General features: G+C 41.3%; 3 protein-coding genes across 3 annotated transcripts; all 3 read right to left on the bottom strand.

Annotated features, from left to right (window-relative positions):
- Nucleotides 1-575: 575 nt before the first annotated feature.
- On the bottom strand, nt 576-2,480 carry LOC145414212 (uncharacterized). The gene is made up of 2 exons (XM_080283789.1): nt 2,469-2,480; nt 576-962 (listed from the first exon to the last, which is right to left on the bottom strand). The coding sequence occupies exons 1-2, from the start codon at nt 2,478-2,480 to the stop codon at nt 576-578; spliced, it is 399 nt and encodes a 132-aa protein (XP_080139915.1).
- Nucleotides 2,481-6,826: 4,346 nt separating this feature from the next.
- On the bottom strand, nt 6,827-10,849 carry LOC145414211 (uncharacterized). Its single transcript, XM_080283787.1, has 4 exons — nt 10,822-10,849; nt 8,885-8,983; nt 7,407-7,462; nt 6,827-7,339 (listed from the first exon to the last, which is right to left on the bottom strand). Exons 1-4 carry the CDS (start codon nt 10,847-10,849, stop codon nt 6,827-6,829), a joined length of 696 nt encoding a protein of 231 aa, XP_080139913.1.
- A 2,426-nt stretch (nt 10,850-13,275) lies between these two features.
- LOC145414210 (uncharacterized) lies at nt 13,276-15,346 on the bottom strand. Its single transcript, XM_080283786.1, has 2 exons — nt 15,335-15,346; nt 13,276-13,785 (listed from the first exon to the last, which is right to left on the bottom strand). Exons 1-2 carry the CDS (start codon nt 15,344-15,346, stop codon nt 13,276-13,278), a joined length of 522 nt encoding a protein of 173 aa, XP_080139912.1.
- Between the last annotated feature and the right edge of the window lie 2,594 nt (nt 15,347-17,940).

Raw genomic sequence — 17,940 nt, 5'->3', positions numbered from 1 at the left:
TTCTTTTCATTTCACGAATCTCAGCCACTCCCACAGCTTAAGTCGTGGTTGCATGAAATTTGATAAATCTAAGTTTTAAGAGGGCAATGAGACTCATTTTTTCTAGTCTAATCAACCCTCCGAAATGACGACACCTGTCCATCAGCTGGGATGAAAGGGTTTGGCGATCTTTCTCAGTTTTAAGAAAAAAAAAAAAAATGAACTAAGGTGGCTGTATCGCCTTTTTTTTTAATGTTAAAATCATGGCGCCTGGTGGTTCAAGGGGTAATTAAAGCGCTCCAATGGGATCGACCCGATGCAGGTTTACATCCAAGGGATTGTTAGGGTTTATTGCAATACCACTCACGGATGAGTGAGGCTGGTCACTCTCATCTTAAATATCAGGCCAACTTGCCTAGCCCCGGGCTCCTAGGTTCCTCATGGGGCAACATTGTATTACATGATGGGTGAATGAACATGTAAATGAAACAAAGAGATAGTGTCATTATCATTTTCGGTATTTTTTTTATTTCTCTTTCGTATCATTTTAATCATGTGTGCTCCATGTAGATGACAGTTATAGGAGCTGGCTGACTTTACTTTCCGTAGCCGTAGCCACCGAAACCTCCGCCAAATCCCCTTCCAAAGCCACCTCCGAAGCCTCCGAAGCCTCCTCGGTGAAAGCCGGGTTCGGGACTGGCTTCGGCTTCCCTCTTGCCTCGGTACAATCCGTAACCACCGAAGCCTCCACCAAAACCACCAAAGCCGCCTCCGAAGCCTCCTCGGTGAAAGCCGGGTTCGGGGTTAGCTTCAGCGCTCCTCTTGCCTCGGTATGCGCCATAGCCACCGAAGCCACCAAATCCACCGAAACCTCCGCCACCAAAGCCGCCAAAGCCTCCACGGTGACCAGGCTCAGCTTCGGCAACTGGCTCAGGCTCGGCGCTGGCAGTGACAGCCAGCAGTAGCACTGCAATGGCGGGAACCTGCAACACAAGATACTATATTGCAACACAATACTTCTTGCTGGGTCTCTGCACTACTGATGACAGTGAATGCCTGCACTACAATGGAAGTGACTTGCAACACTGTGTAGTACATGGCAAGACAACACATACTGACACCTGCAACACAAGGTAGTTTGTAACAAATCATGCCAGCACCTACAACATAACACAGCATAATGACAATACTGCTGCATAATATGTTAATATTTTCCACATCCACTTGTATATTTTCTAAATGTATGTGAATATTGAACATTTCTTCCGTTAAGTTAGGAGTTGAATGGGTACCATTCGAGCACAACGGCGTCGTCTTGCGGTATGCTTGCTACCTATCGTTATTTTTTTTACCCGACGGAACTGGGTTACACAGCTTGCCTACAACTGTAAGTCATGGTTACATAAAATTTAATGAACCTTAGTTATGAGATCAGAATGAGTCTCCCTGGTTACTAGTCAAATCGACCCTCCCATTTAACAACAATTAACCCATCAACTGAGCTGAAAGGAGTTACGGTTCTTCGTCAGGTTAGAACAAACGCACTATACCCACGCTGTCATCTTACTGTGGATCGCACCTTAAGTGGCTTTGGATATTTCGTAGCTCTTGTTCCTTAACAATTTGTTGTGGACATTGCGTTTCAATATCGCACGTCGTTTCTTAATGGAAAATCTCACAATATAAAAGCTATAAAAACAAATTAGAAGACAATATAAAGATGTAAAAAACAAAATAAATCGCTGAGGAATACGACGCCACAAATGCTGCTTGAAATACGGCCCTCAGCCACAAGTACACACAGGGTTCAGGCTAAGTCTTATGCATTATGACCCGTATTACATATCGGAGATTGCTTATTATTTCAACCTTTGTTAGTAGTAAGAGAGAGAGAGAGAGAGAGAGAAAGAATTCTTTGTCTTGGTTTGGCTCTTAGTTAATGCCTTGAACCGATTTCTTATTTTAATCCATTCTCATCTCCAAACGATTTTATTCATCTTAAGAGGTTTTTCCTTTAGGATAATATATATATGGTGTTAATAAAACTCTTCACTACTGTAGATCCTTCCTAAACGGAATTAATCGCTTGCGGATGGCAGGACTACAAAAGGTAAATACATTATTGAAATTATTAATCCCCGTAATCCGATGAGATAGTGATTCATTCTGGTTATCTTCAGACGATTTTATTCAGCTTCACATGATTGTATTAAGACCGCGCCTACTGAACACCAGTACTTTCAAAAACTATCACAGTGATTTGGTCGAGGAGAAAAAAAATTATGTATATTGCAATCCAGCCTATGGCGGAGCTTACATTACCATGAGAGTTCAATTACATTGAATGCACGTAGTAAACGTATGATTGATGTAGCAGCAGTGAATAAAACAGCACTAATATTTCTTGTACAAGGAATATTAGTGTCAGAATGTATGTGCTGTCGGAATGGGTGCCATTCTTGTCAGTCCCTCAACAAAGACTAACTTACGAGTGACTTCATGGTGCTTGGGTGAGAGGCAAGTGAGGAGTGTGTGGTGAGTGTGCAGTTGCTTCTCTTTATATAGGTGTGAGGCGGAAGTTTCAAGGTCAGGTGGCACACGAGGGCCAGTATAATATAAGTGTGACTTTTATTATCTCTCTCTCTCTCTGTCTCTGTCTGTCTCTCTCTCTGTCTGTCTCTCTCTCTCTCTCTCTCGGAGCTAAGTATTTTTTTTATGTATCCCACCATTCCATCACACGTTCCCTGTGACAAACCTGTATCTTGCTGTCTCTTATTTTGTCACATATTATTTTTATAACTATATATTTTGATAGAAAGGCTGATTGTACGTAAATCTTAAGCTGTTTAGGGGAATTACGGCAGCCTGTACGTATTAATCCATTTGATCTTTCTACGTTAGGCCTTTAAACCCGTGGATGGGAAGGGGGGGGTACTCTTCACCCAATATCCTGGGATATAAGACCACTGCATCATCCAGGTTACCGCAATTATATCCGACAAGGTTTCACTCCAGGTGCTTATTAGTTACTCATTTTACCAACTATCCACAGAGGGTGAATGAACATCTGAGTCGAGTGGGCCAGCCGCCCGTATCGGTAGACTATTACGCTATTTTAAAAAAAAATCTGGGGCACCAAATAAGTAGATAAATACTTAAAAAATATCCTAATTAACAACTTGACCCAAGAAAATATAGCCGTATATTTGCTTATAGCTTACGACGAACGATATTACTCGGGTCACAGTCACCGCAGCCACATAGTTACAACCGAGGGCGTGAAGGTATAGGCGCCACCAGATTTATAATTGTCAACTTTGGAACGCCAGTGAGGGCAGAATATAGACTGCATTCTACAGTAGGGTCGGGTTCAGAAATTCACCTAATATATAATCTCTTGCATTCCCACTTTCCTCTTGCTTGCTAACATTCTCAGGCAGAGAGAGGCATGAGGCAAGGAATGTTGTTCAAAGGACTTTGGTTCTACCCAAACAGGATTCTCTGTGATATGATGCGTCAAGGGGAAAGTGACAACATAGTGTATGAAGTGGAAGCGGTGAAACAGTAGGCAACTTTTCCTTAAGTATATATAACACCATTACCAACAAGATAGAGAGATCACGCTTTTTTATTTTAATTTTCCATCAAGTCTTTCACTAATGACGTTAAAAATTGGGGGTCTTTCATCCCCTTGTCGAACTTAGGTTTATCTCCTTGAACCCCGTGACGTATTTCTTTTTATTCTTGTTCCTGCCTGTCAGCTTGATGTAGCTGAAGAGAGATTTTTCGAACTTGAGGGATTAGATATAGTTTTCATTGACCCCTTCATTACACTGCCACTCATCCAAGCTTATAATCGTCTGCCAGTATCAGGAATCGGATGTAGATGATGATAATGATGACGATGATAATAATCAATGATATCTTGGAAGACGAGGTTAAGAAGACGGGCAGTACTCTTTTTTTTTTCACTTTTTTTTTTTTTCAGCTTGAGGTATAGGCTTAATAACGCGTTCCCTGAGTCCCAGGAGTCCTGTTACTTTACCTCAGCCCACCATACCAGTCATTCCTGTGTGTCCTCTCTTGATAATGACTCAGTATTTGCAACAGAGCCTTTAATACCACTCATGTTCTTCCTGTACAATAGAACATTGATATTTATTGGGTGTCAAATGTAAAGCCTAACGGTGAATAAATAATACTAATAAAATATTCCATTATATCTTGTTTATCCAATTATGGCTGGCCAGATCGAGAGCGTATTTATTCTCTTCTCCACTGCTCCCCGATTATGCACTTTTTATTTTAATCTTGTTATCCCTTGACGATGTTATTAAGCTCAACAAAGACCTTTCCAACTGGAGGGGATAGATGCAGCCTTTATAAACCTCTCCATACTGTGGGGCTCTGGTAACTTGTGGAGCATCGCCCGCAAAAGCGACTGAAGAGGTTTATTGCTGGGGTTTATCTTAGCCTTTGAAAAATCGTCTATACGTTTAAAAAAAATTACACTAGTGCGTCCACTGCGGAGAACTGGTGATTGGAGGGCGTATTATCAACCTTTTCACAACTAGGATTAGTCAGCCAGATATTTGCCTATTATAATAAAGTCCGTTGTAGTTCTATAGAAATAAGCTAGTTGACCGAAGAAGGAGAGAAAGACAGAGACCAAGGTGAAGAGGTACGATCCTTGAGGGAGGGTGGTGGTGTGTCGTGAGATGGGTCATTACTAAATTGGAACACAAATGCCTGTAATTACGTCCAGATCACTCCTCATGGAATTCGGCGTCATGCAATAGATGCAAATACTGATAGATGTCCTTTATGAACAGAGCCGTTGGACATTTCCTCCCCAGAAAACTAATTGCGTCCATTCCAGCAACCTGCCGAACTGGGAGCGCATTTAGCCTTTCAACTGCTACGGTTTATCTCAGCTGAAGAGATTTGTCTGGTGTTTGCCTGAATGTAATACATGTGTGAGGCCAGAGCAGAGAAGTTACCTTTTTAGAAAAATATTTCTCCCCAGAAATAAGTTCGAATTTTGAATCAGCCTAAAAAAAAAATTGTATAAATAACGAGGTTACATAATAATGGAGAACGTCCACCATGCACAAGAGATCCTCTTTGGGAAATTGCATCCTATTTACATTTTGCATAGATTTCGTTTTATCAGTCAATAGCTAGAGTCAGTCCTTTCTCCCATATACTCGGCTAATCCCACTCCAATCCCTCCATTCCGTCCCCCACCTTCTCTGGCCTTCTCCGCTACCCCCACCCACCTTTATCCTCCAACACTGTTACCACATGATAATTATTACAACCGAGCGAGCAAAGCGAAGCCAACAACCATAGCGAAACTATGTTTACGTACAACTGAGAAATGAGCGCCCCGAATCGACCAGGCCCGGCCCAACTGCAATGATTTTCAGAGGCTAGTAACTTCTCGACTGTGTGAGAAAAAGAAGTGATTCTTTCGGCAAGTAGTAGATACATTCAGTAAATTTTGTTTTTAGCTATATATCTCCATGACACAAAAGAAACCCCTTGGAGTCCGAATTTTCCGAGGGAACGTACGAGGGCTTCAGTTGACATGCTTCACGATGAAATCGAAGATTTTCATTTTCTGTAGCAGCATTATAAAATATACACTATAATAAAATCTTACAGCTTCTGATACCCTGTATTTTTCAATACTACGTCATTGATGATTATTTGGGTTTCATTAACGCTCTCACTAGGAGTAGAATTTATTTAGTTGAGAAAGATAGCCTAACCGTATGGAGAACAAAATTTGACTGACGTCTTCGAACTGAGGGTATTGGAGCGTTCTTAAATATCAGTCCTATGCCTCACTCCCAGCTGAATCAAATCGTCTGGTGTTAGCTGGAGTAGAATGCTGGACTTTTCCCGACCCTGGAAGAGTTATTGGTTCAGGTATGAAGACTCCCGGGCTCATTTGACTCCCTCTATGATTAAATCGTATGGCGCTACCTGAACTACAATGGTTTCGACAATGACGAAAGCAAAACCATTCTAACACGATGACATAATTCTTGTGTATCTAATTCCTGCTTCCACCATATGATTTAATTAGAGCATAACTGATTGTTCATGGGAAAAGTTGATGAGTTTGTTTCTTCACCTCTTCGCTTTGACATTTCTCGTAAGCTGAAAAATACTGTGAGACGAATCATGTATGTCTTTCTGTGTGATTTATGAAACAAACTGAATGGGAAAGTTCTGGAATCTGCAGTCTATTAATTTCTTTTCATTTCACGAATCTCAGCCAGTCCCACAGCTCAGGTCGTGGTTGCATGAAATTCGATAAATCTTAGTTTTAAGAGGGTAATCAGGCTCCTATTTTGTAGTCAAATCAACCCTCCTAAATGACGACACCTGGCCATCAGCTGTGATGAAAGGGTTTGCCGATCTTTCTCATATTTATGGGAAAAAAAAAAAAAAAAAGTGAACTAAGGTGGCTGGATTTTTTTTTTTTTTTTTTTTAATGTTAAAATGATGACGCCTGCTGTTTCAGGGGGTAATTAAAGCTTTCCAGTGGGATCAGGCCGATGCAGGTTTACATCCAAGGAGTGGTTGGGGTTTATTGCAACACCATTCACTGATGAGAGAGGCTGGTCAGTCTCATCTAAATATCAGGCACACTTGCCTAGCCACGGGCTCCTAGGTTCCTCATGGGGCAACACTGTATTAGATGATGAATGAATGAACATGTAAATAAAACAAAGAGCTAGTGTCATTGTCGTTTTCGGTAGTGTTTTATTTCTCTTTCGTATCATTTTAATCAGGTGTGCTCCATGTAGATGATTGTTATAGGAGCTGGCTGACTTTACTTTCCGTAGCCGTAGCCACCGAAACCTCCGCCAAATCCTCTTCCAAAGCCACCTCCGAAGCCTCCGAAGCCTCCTCGATGGAAGCCGGGTTCGGGACTGGCTTCGGCTTCCCTCTTGCCTCGGTACAATCCGTAACCACCGAAGCCTCCACCAAAGCCTCCACCAAAGCCGCCTCCGAAGCCTCCTCGGTGAAAGCCGGGTTCGGGACTGGCTTCGGCTTCCCTCTTGCCTCGGTACAATCCGTAACCACCGAAGCCTCCACCAAAGCCACCAAAGCCGCCTCCGAAGCCTCCTCGGTGAAAGCCGGGTTCGGGGTTAGCTTCGGCGCTCCTCTTGCCTCGGTATGCGCCATAGCCACCGAAGCCACCAAACCCACCGAAACCTCCGCCACCAAAGCCGCCAAAGCCTCCACGGTGACCAGGCTCAGCTTCGGCAACTGGCTCAGGCTCGGCGCTGGCAGTGACAGCCAGCAGTAGCACTGCAATGGCGGGAACCTGCAACACAAGATACTATATTGCAACACAATACTTCTGGCTGGGTCTGTGCCCTGCTGATAACAGTCAGTGCCTGCATTACAATGGAAGTGACTTGGAACACTGTGTAGTACATGGCAACACAACAGATACTGACACCTGCAACACAAGGGAGTTTGTAAAAAATCATGCCAGCATCTACAACACAACACAGCATAATGACAATACTGCTACATAACATGTTAATATTTTCCACATCCACTTGTACATTTTCTACATGCATGTGAATATTGAATATTTCTTCCGTTAAGTTAGGAGTTGAATGGGTACCATTCGAGCACAACGGCGACGTTTTGGGATATGCTTGCTACCTATCGTTATTCTTTTTTTTTTTTTACCCGACGGAACAGGGTCACACAGTTTGATAATAGGTGTATTGAATAGATATATAAAATTCAATGAACCTTAGTTATGAGATCAGAATGAGTCTCACTGCTTACTAGTTAAATCGACCTTCCAATTTAACAACAATTATCCCATCAGCAGAGCTGAAAGGAGTTACGGTTCTTCGTCAGATTACAACAAACGCATTATACCCACGCTGTCATCTTACTGTTGATCATACTCAAAGTGACTCTGGATATTTCGTAGCGCTTCTTCCGTAACGATTTATTGTGCATATTACATCACGGTATCGCATGTTTTTTTCATAAAAGAAAATTTAACAGTATTCAAGGTATAAAAACAACATAGAAGACAATATAAAGATGTACAAAGGAAAATTAATCGCTGAGGAATACGACGCCTGAAATGGTGCTTGAAATACGGCCCTCAGCCACAAGTACTCACTGGATTTAGGCTGAGTCTTACACATTATGAACCGTATTGCATATCACAGATTGCTTATTACTTCAACGTTTTTAGCAGAGAGAGAGAGAATACTTTGTTTTGGTTTGACTCGTAGTGAATGCTTTGAACCGAATTCATATTTTAATCCATTCCTATCTCCAAACGATTTTATTCGTCTTAGAGATATTTCCTTTAAGACTATCTATATCTATGTATAGATAGATAGAGAAATATAGAGATATATATAGATACGGATGCAGATATAGATATATACGGTGTTAATAAATCTCTTTACAACTATAGATCTTTCCTAAACGCAGTTAATCGCTTCCGGATGGCAGGACTACAAAAGGTAAATACATCATTGAAGTTATTAATCCCCGTAATCCGATGTCACACTGGTTCAGTCTGGTTATCTTCAGACGATTTTATTCACCTTCACATGATTTTATTAAGACCGCGCCTACTGAACACCAGAACTGTCAAAAACTATCACAGCTTTTTGGTCGTAGGAAAAAAAAAAAAAATGTATCTTGCAATTCAGCCTATCACGGAGCTTTCATTAGCCTGAAAGTTCATGGTTACACTGAATGCATGCAGTGCACGTAAGATAGATGTAGCAGCAATGAATCAAACAGCATTAACATTTCTGCACGGAAAATTAGTGTTAGAATATATGTGCTGTCGAAATGGGTGTCTTTCTTGTCAGCCCCACAGCAAAGACTAACTTACCAGAGACTTCATGGTGCTTGGGTGAGAGGCAAGTGAGGAGTGTGTGGTGAGTGCGCAGTTGCTTCTCTTTATATAGGTGTGAGGCGGCAGTGACAAGGTCTGGTGGCACACGAGGTCCAATATAACTACAAGTGTGATATTATTCTCTCTCTCTCTCTCTCTCTCTCTCTGAGCTTTGTATTTTTTTATGCATCCCCCCATTCCATCACACGTTCCCAGTGCCAAGCCTGTATCCTGCAATCTCTTATTTTATCACGTTTTTCTCATTATTTTTTACCCATTTGTTTTTTTAGAGGAAAAATATTGATTGTACTTAAATCTTTAGCTGTTAAGGGTAATTACAGCAGCCTATACGTATTAATCCATTTAATCTTTCTAACGTTAGGCCTTTGAACACGTGGAGGAGGTGGGAGGAGGAATTCACCCAATATCCTGAGATACAAGACCACTGCATCATCCAGTTTACCGCAGTTATATCCCACAAGGTGTCACTCCAGGTGCTCACTAGGTACTTATTTTACCAACCATCCACAAAGGGTACATGGACATCTGAGTCGAGTGGGTCAGCTGCCCGAATCGGGAGGCTATTAAGCTATTAAAAAAAAAAAAAGGCTACCAAATACGTTGAAATATACGTGAAAAATATCCCTATTAACAACTTGGCCCAAGAATAATATAGCCGTATATTTTCTTATAGCTTATGTCGAACGATTTTACTCGGGTGACAAACTCACCGCAGCCACAGAGTTACAACCGAGGGCGTGAAGGTATAGGCGCCACCATATATTTTATGACTGTCAATTTTGGAACGCCAGTGAGGGCAGAATATAGATTGCATTCTAATGTAGGGTCGGGCACAAAAATTCACCTAATACATAATATCTTGTATTCCCTCTTTCCTCTTGCTTGCTAACATTCTCAGGCCGAGAGAGGCATGAGGCAAGGAATGTTCAAAGGACTTTGGTTCTACCCATACAGGATTCTCTGTGATATGATGCGTCAAGGGGAAAGTGACAAACATTGTGTATGAAGTCGAAGCGGTGAAACAGTAGGCAACTTTTAAGTACATATAACACCATTAGCAACAAAATAGAGAGATCACGCTTTTTTATTTTAATTATCTATCAAGTCTTTCAGTAATGACGTTAAAATTGGGGGTCTGTCATCCCCTTGTCGAACTTAGGTTTATCCCCTTGAACCCCGTGACGTATTTCTTTTTATTCTTGTTCCTGCCTGTCAGTTTGATTTAGCTCAAGAGAGATTTTTTGAACTTGAGGAGTTAGGTATAGCTTTCATTGACCCCTTCATTACTATGCCACTCATCCAAGCTTATAATCGTCTGCCAGTAGCACGAATCGGATATAGATGATGATGATGATGACGATGATGGTGATGACTGATATCTTGGAAGACGAAGTTAAGAAGACGGCCAGTCCGTTTTTTTTTTTTTTTTTTTTCACACCCTGAGAGTTTTCTCTCTCTCTCTCTCTCTCTCTCTCTCTCTCTCTCTCTCTCTCTCTCTTTCAGCTCGAGGTATAGGCTTAATAACGCGTTCCCTGAGTCCCAGGAGTCCTGTTACTTTACCTCAGCCCACCATACCAGTCATTCCTGTGTGTCCTCTCTTGATAATGACTCAGTATTGGCAACATACCCTTTAATACCGCTCATGTTCTTCCTGTAAAATAGGACATTGATATTTATTGGGTGACAAATATAAAACCTAACGGTGAATAAATAATACTAATAAAATATTCCATTATATCTTGTTTATCCAATTATGGCTGGCCAGATCAGGAGCGTATTTATTCTTTTATCCACTTCACCCCGATTATGCACTTTTCATTTTAATTTTGTTCTCCCTAGACGATGTTATTAAGCTCAACAAAGACCTTTCGAACTGGAGGGGATAGATGCAGCCTTTATAAACCTCTCCATACTGTGGGGCTCTGGTAACTTGTGGAGCATCGCCCGCAAAAGCGACTGAAGAGGTTTATTGCTGGGGTTTATCTCATCCTTTGAAAAATCGTCTATACGTTTGAAAAGAATTACACTAGTGCGTCCACTGCGGAGAACTGGTGATTAGAGGGCGTATTATCAACCTTTTCACAACTAGGATTAGTCAGCCAGATATTTGCCTATTAAAATAAAGTCCGTTGTAGTTCTATAGAAAAAAGCTAGTTGACCGAAGAAGGAGAGAAAGTCAGAGACCAAGGTGGAGAGGTACGATGCATGAGGGAGGGTGGTGGTGTGTCGTGAGATGGGTCATTACTAAATTGGAACACAAATGCCTGTAATTACGTCCAGATCACTCCTCACAGAATTCGGCGTCATGCAGTAGATGCATATACTGATAGATGTCTTTTATGAACAAAGCCATTTGACATTTGCCCCCAAACAAACTAATTGCGTCCATTCCAGCAACCAGCCGAACTAGGAGCGCATTTAGCCTTTCAATTGCTACGGTTTATCTCAGCTGAAGAGATTTGTCTGGTGTTTGCCTGAATGTAATACATATGTGAGGCCAGAGCAGAGAAGTTACCTTTTTAGAAAAATATTTCTCCCCAAAAATAAGTTCAAATTTGGAATCAACCTAAAAAAAAATTGTATAAATAACGAGATTACATAATAATGGAGAACGTCCACCATGCACAAGAGATCCTCTTTGGGAAATTGCATCCTATTTACATTTTGCATAGATTTCGTTTTATCAGTCAATACCTAGAGTCAATCTTTTCTCCCATATACTCGGCTAATCCCACTCCAATCCCTCCATTCCGTCCCCCACCTTCTCTGGCCTACTCCGCTACCCCCACCCACCTTTATCCTCCAACACTGTTACCACAAGATAATTATTACTACCGAGCGAGCAAAGCGAAGCCAACAACCATAGCGAAACTATGTTTACGTACAACTGAGAAATGAGCGCCCCGAATCGACCAGGCCCGGCCCAACTGCAATGGTTTTCAGAGGCTAATAACTTTTCGACTGTGTGAGATAAAGAAGGGATTCTTTCGGCAAGTAGTAGATACATTCAGTAAATTTTGTTTTTAGCTATATATCTCCTCATGACACCAAAGAAACCCCTTGGAGTCCGAATTTTCCAAGGGAACGTACGAGGGCTTCAGTTGACATGCTTCACGATGAAATCGAAGATTTTCATTTTCTGTAGCAGCATTTTAAAATATACACTATAATAAAATCTTACAGCTTCTGATACCCTGTATTTTTCAATACTCTGCTACGTCATTGATGATTATTTGGGTTTCATTAACGCTTTCACTAGGAGTAGAATTTATTTAGTTGAGAAAGATAGCCTAACCGTAGGGAGAACAAAATTTGATTGACGTCTTCGAACTGAGGGTATTGAAGCGTTCTTAAATATCAGTCCTATGCCTCACTCCCAGCTGAATCAAATCGTCTGGTGTTAGCTGGAGTAGAATGCTGGACTTTTCCCGACCCTGGAAGAGTTATTGGTTCAGGTATGAACACTCCCGGGCTCATTTGACTCCCTCTATGATTAAATCGTATGGCGCTACCTGAACTACAATGGTTTCGACAACAACGAAAGCAAAACCATTCTAACACGATGACATAATTCTTGTGTATCTAATTCCTGCTTCCACCATATGATTTTATTTAGAGCATAAGTGATTGTTCATGGGAAAAGTTGATGAGTTTGTTTCTTCACCTCTTCACTATGACATTTCTCGTAAGCGGAATAATACTGAGACGAATCATTTATATCTTTCTGTGTGATTTATGAAACAAATTGAATGGGAAAGTTCTGGAATGTGCAGTCTATTAATTTCTTTTTATTTCACGAATCTCAGCCAGTCCCACAGCTCACGTCGTGGTTGCATGAAATTCGATAAATCTTAGTCTTAAGAGGGCAATCAGACTCCTTTTTTCTAGTCAAATCAACCCTCCTAAATGACGACACCTGGCCATCAGCTGTGATGAAAGGGTTTGCCGATCTTTCTCAGATTTATGGGGAAAAAAAAAAAAAAAAGTGAACTAAGGTGGCTGGATCTTTTTTTTTTTTTTTTTTTATGTTAAAATGATGACGCCTGCTGTTTCAGGGGGTAATTAAAGCGTTCCAGTGGGATCGGGCCGATGCAGGTTTACATCCAAGGAGTGGTTGGGGTTTATTGCAACACCACTCACTGATGAGTGAGGCTGGTCAGTCTCATCTAAATATCAGGCACACTTGCCTAGCCACGGGCTCCTAGGTTCCTCATGGGGCAACACTGTATTAGATGATGAATGAATGAACATGTAAATAAAACAAAGAGCTAGTGTCATTGTCGTTTTCGGTATTGTTTTATTTCTCTTTCGTATCATTTTAATCATGTGTGCTCCATGTAGATGATAGTTATAGGAGCTGGCTGACTTTACTTTCCGTAGCCGTAGCCACCGAAACCTCCGCCAAATCCTCTTCCAAAGCCACCTCCGAAGCCTCCGAAGCCTCCACGATGGAAGCCGGGTTCGGGACTGGCTTCGGCTTCCCTCTTGCCTCGGTACAATCCGTAACCACCGAAGCCTCCACCAAAGCCACCAAAGCCGCCTCCGAAGCCTCCTCGGTGAAAGCCGGGTTCGGGACTGGCTTCGGCTTCCCTCTTGCCTCGGTACAATCCGTAACCACCGAAGCCTCCACCAAAACCACCAAAGCCGCCTCCGAAGCCTCCTCGGTGAAAGCCGGGTTCGGGGTTAGCTTCAGCGCTCCTCTTGCCTCGGTATGCGCCATAGCCACCGAAGCCACCAAACCCACCGAAACCTCCGCCACCAAAGCCGCCAAAGCCTCCACGGTGACCAGGCTCAGCTTCGGCAACTGGCTCAGGCTCGGCGCTGGCAGTGACAGCCAGCAGTAGCACTGCAATGGCGGGAACCTGCAACACAAGATACTATATTGCAACACAATACTTCTGGCTGGGTCTGTGCCCTGCTGATGACAGTCAGTGCCTGCATTACAATGGAAGTGACTTGGAACACTGCGTAGTACATGGCAACACAACAGATACTGACACCTGCAACACAAGGGAGTTTGTAAAAAATCATGCCAGCATCTGCAACACAACACAGCATAATGACAATACTGCTACATAATATGTTAATATTTTGCACATCCCCTTGTACGTTTTCTACATGCATGTGAATATTGAATATTTCTTCCGTTAAGTTAGGAGTTAAATGGGTACCATTCGAGCACAACGACGACGTTTTGCGATATGCTTGCTACCTATCGTTATTCTTTTTTTTTTAACCGACGGAACTGGGTCACACAGTTTGACAACAGCTGTAATGAATGGATATATAAAATTCAATGAACCTTAGTTATGAGATCAGAATGAGTCTCCCTGGTTACTAGCCAAATCGACCTTCCAATTTAACAACAATAATCCCATCAACAGAGCTGAGAAGAGTTACGGTTCTTCGTCAGATTAGAATAAACGCACTGTACCCACGCTGTCATCTTACTGTGGATCATACTCAAAGTGACTCTGGATATTTCGTAGCGCTTCTTCCGTAACGATTTATTGTGCATATTACATCACAATATCGCATGTTTTTTTCATAAAAGAAAATTTAACAGTATTCAAGGTATAAAAACAACATAGAAGACAATATAAAGATGTACAAAGGAAAATTAATCGCTGAGGAATACGACGCCTGAAATGGTGCTTGAAATACGGCCCTCAGCCACAAGTACTCACTGGATTTAGGCTGAGTCTTACGCATTCTGAACCGTATTACATATCACAGATTGCTTATTACGTCAACGTTTTTAGCAGACAGAAAGAGAGAGAATTCTTTATTTTGTTTCGCTCGTAGTTAATGCTTTGAACCGAATTCTTATTTTAATCCATTCCTATCTCCAAACGATTTTATTCATCTTAGAGATTTTTCCTTTAAGACTATATATATCTATGTATAGATAGATAGAGAAATATAGAGATATATATATAGATATAGATACGGATACAGATATAGATATATACGGTGTTAATAAATCTCTTTACAACTATAGATCCTTCCTAAACGCAATTAATCGCTTGCGGATGGCAGGACTACAAAAGGTAAATACATCATTGAAATTATTAGTCCCTGTAATCCGACGTCACAGTGGTTCAGTCTGGTTATCTTCAGATTTTATTCACCTTCACCTGATTTTATTAAGACCGCGCCTACTGAACACCAGAACTGTCAAAAACTATCTCGGCTTTTTGGTCGGAGGAAAAAAAAAAAAATGTATCTTGCAATTCAGCTTATGACGGAGCTTTCATTAGCCTGAAAGTTCATTGTTACACTGAATGCATGCAGTGCACGTAAGATAGATGTAGCAGCAATGAATCAAACAGTATTAACATTTCTGCACGGAAAATTAGTATTAGAATGTATGTGTTGTCGGATTGGGTGTCTTTCTTGTCAGTCCCAGAGCAAAGACTAACTTACCAGAGACTTCATGGTGCTTGGGTGAGAGGCAAGTGAGGAGTGTGTGGTGAGTGCGCAGTTGCTTCTCTTTATATAGGTGTGAGGCGGCAGTGACAAGGTCTGGTGACACACGAGGTCCAGTATAACTACAAGTCTGAAAATATTCTCTCTCTCTCTCTCTCTCTCTGAGCTTTGTATTTTTTTATGCATCCCCCCATTCCATCACACGTTCCCAGTGCCAAGCCTGTATCCTGCAATCTCTTATTTTATCACGTTTTTCTCATTATTTTTTACCCATTCATTTTTTATAGGAAAAAGATTGATTGTACTTAAATCTTTAGCTGTTAAGGGGAATTACAGCAGCCTATACGTATTAATCCATTTGATCTTTCTAATGTTAGGCCTTTGAACACGTGGAGTAGGTGGGGGAGGAATTCACCCAATATCCTGAGATACAAGACCACTGCATCATCCAGTTTACCGCAATTATATCCCACAAGGTGTCACTGCAGGTGCTTACTAGGTACTTATTTTACCAACAATCCACAAAGGGTAAATGGACATCTGAGTCGAGTGGGTCAGCTGCCCCAATCGGGAGGCTATTAAGCTATTAAAAAAGAAAAAAAATGGGCTACCAAATATGTAGAAATATACGTGAAAAATATCCCTATTAACAACTTGGCCCAAGAATAATATAGCCATGTATTTTCTTATAGCTTATGTCGAACGATTTTACTCGGGTCACAAACTCACTGCAGCCACAGAGTTACAACCGAGGGCGTGAAGGTATAGGCGCCACCAGATTTATGACTGTCAATTTTGGAACGCCAGTGAGGGTAGAATATAGACTGTATTCTACTGTAGGGTCGGGCACAAAAATTCACCTAATACATAATATCTTGTATTCCATCTTTCCTCTTGCTTGCTAACATTCTCAGGCAGAGAGAGGAATGAGGCAAGGAATGTTGTTCAAAGGAATTTGGTTCTACCCAACCAGGATTCTCTGTGGTATGATGCGTCAAGGGGAAAGTGACAAACATTGTGTATGAAGTGGAAGCGGTGAAACAGTAGGCAACTTATCCTTAAGTACATATAACACCATTAGCAACAAGATAGAGAGATCACGCTTTTTTATTTTAATTTTCCATCAAGTCTTTCACTAATGACGTTAAAAATTGGGGGTCTGTCATCCCCTTGTCGAACTTAGGTTTATCCCCTTGAACCCCGTGACGTATTTCTTTTTATTCTTGTTCCTGCCTGTCAGTTTGATTTAGCTCAAGAGAGATTTTTTGAACTTGAGGAGTTAGGTATAGCTTTCATTGACCCCTTCATTACTATGCCACTCATCCAAGCTTATAATCGTCTGCCAGTAGCACGAATCGGATATAGATGATGATGATGATGACGATGATGGTGATGACTGATATCTTGGAAGACGAAGTTAAGAAGACGGCCAGTCCGTTTTTTTTTTTCTTTTTTTTTTTCACACCCTGACAGTTTTCTTTCTTTTTTTTTTCAGCTCGAGGTATAGGCTTAATAACGCGTTCCCTGAGTCCCAGGAGTCCTGTTACTTTACCTTAGCCCACCATACCAGTCATTCCTGTGTGTCCTCTCCTGATAATGACTCAGTATTGGCAATATCGCCTTTAATACAGCTCCTGTTCTTTCTGTAAAATAGGACATTGATATTTATTGGGTGACAAATGCAAAGCCTAACGGTGAATAAATAATACTAATAAAATATTCCATTATATCTTGTTTATCCAATTATGGCTGGCCAGATCGAGAGCGTACCAGTATTTATTCTCTTATCCACTTCACCCCGATTATGCACTTTTCATTTTAATCTTGTTCTCCGTAGACGATGTTATTAAGCTCAACAAAGACCTTTCCAACTGGAGGGGATAGATGCAGCCTTTATAAACCTCTCCATACTGTGGGGCTCTGGTAACTTGTGGAGCATCGCCCGCAAAAGCGACTGAAGAGGTTTATTGCTGGGGTTTATCTCATCCTTTGGAAAATCGTCTATACGTTTGAAAAAAATTACACTAGTTCGTCCACTGCGGAGAACTGGTGATTGGAGGTCGTATTATCAACCTTTTCACAACTAGGATTAGTCAGCCAGATATTTGCCTATTTTAATAAAGCCCGTTGTAGTTCTATAGAAAAAACCTAGTTGACCGAAGAAGGAGAGAAAGTCAGAGACCAAGGTGGAGAGGTACGATGCTTGAGGAAGTGTGGAGGTGTGTCGTGAGATGGGTCATTACTAAATTGGAACACAAATGCCTGTAATTACGTCCAGATCACTCCTCACAGAATTCGGCGTCATGCAGTAGATGCATATACTGATATTTGTCCTTTATGAAGAAAGCCATTTGACATTTGCCCCCCAAAAACTAATTGCGTCCATTCCAGCAACCAACTGAACTGGGAGCACATTTAGCCTTTCAGCTGCTACGGTTTATCTCAGCTGAAGAGATTTGTCTGGTGTTTGCCTGAATGTAATACATATGTGAGGCCAGAGCAGAGAAGTTATCTTTTTAGAAAAATATTTCTCCCCAAAAATAAGTTCAAATTTGGAATCAACTTAAAAAAAATTGTATAAATAACGAGATTACATAATAATG

The sequence above is a fragment of the Coenobita brevimanus genome, chromosome 98 (assembly GCF_032717465.1).
Source record: "Coenobita brevimanus isolate Jiangsu-jjx chromosome 98, ASM3271746v2, whole genome shotgun sequence".
Lineage (NCBI taxonomy): Eukaryota > Metazoa > Arthropoda > Malacostraca > Decapoda > Coenobitidae > Coenobita > Coenobita brevimanus.
The sequence above is the reverse complement of the archived record's forward strand: the minus strand, read 5'-3'. Positions and strand labels throughout refer to the sequence as shown.

Bases quoted from the DNA above. Each gene is read 5' to 3' on its own strand.
- LOC145414211 (XM_080283787.1), bottom strand. From the start codon at position 10,849: ATGCTCCACAAGTTACCAGAGCCCCACA. The intron at 8,984-10,821 runs GTATGGAGAGGT...GTGTGCCACCAG, and splicing joins CAAGTTACCAGAGCCCCACA to ACCTTGTCACTGCCGCCTCA. The intron at 7,463-8,884 runs GTAAGTTAGTCT...CTTGTGTTGCAG, and splicing joins CAAGCACCATGAAGTCTCTG to GTGTCAGTATCTGTTGTGTT.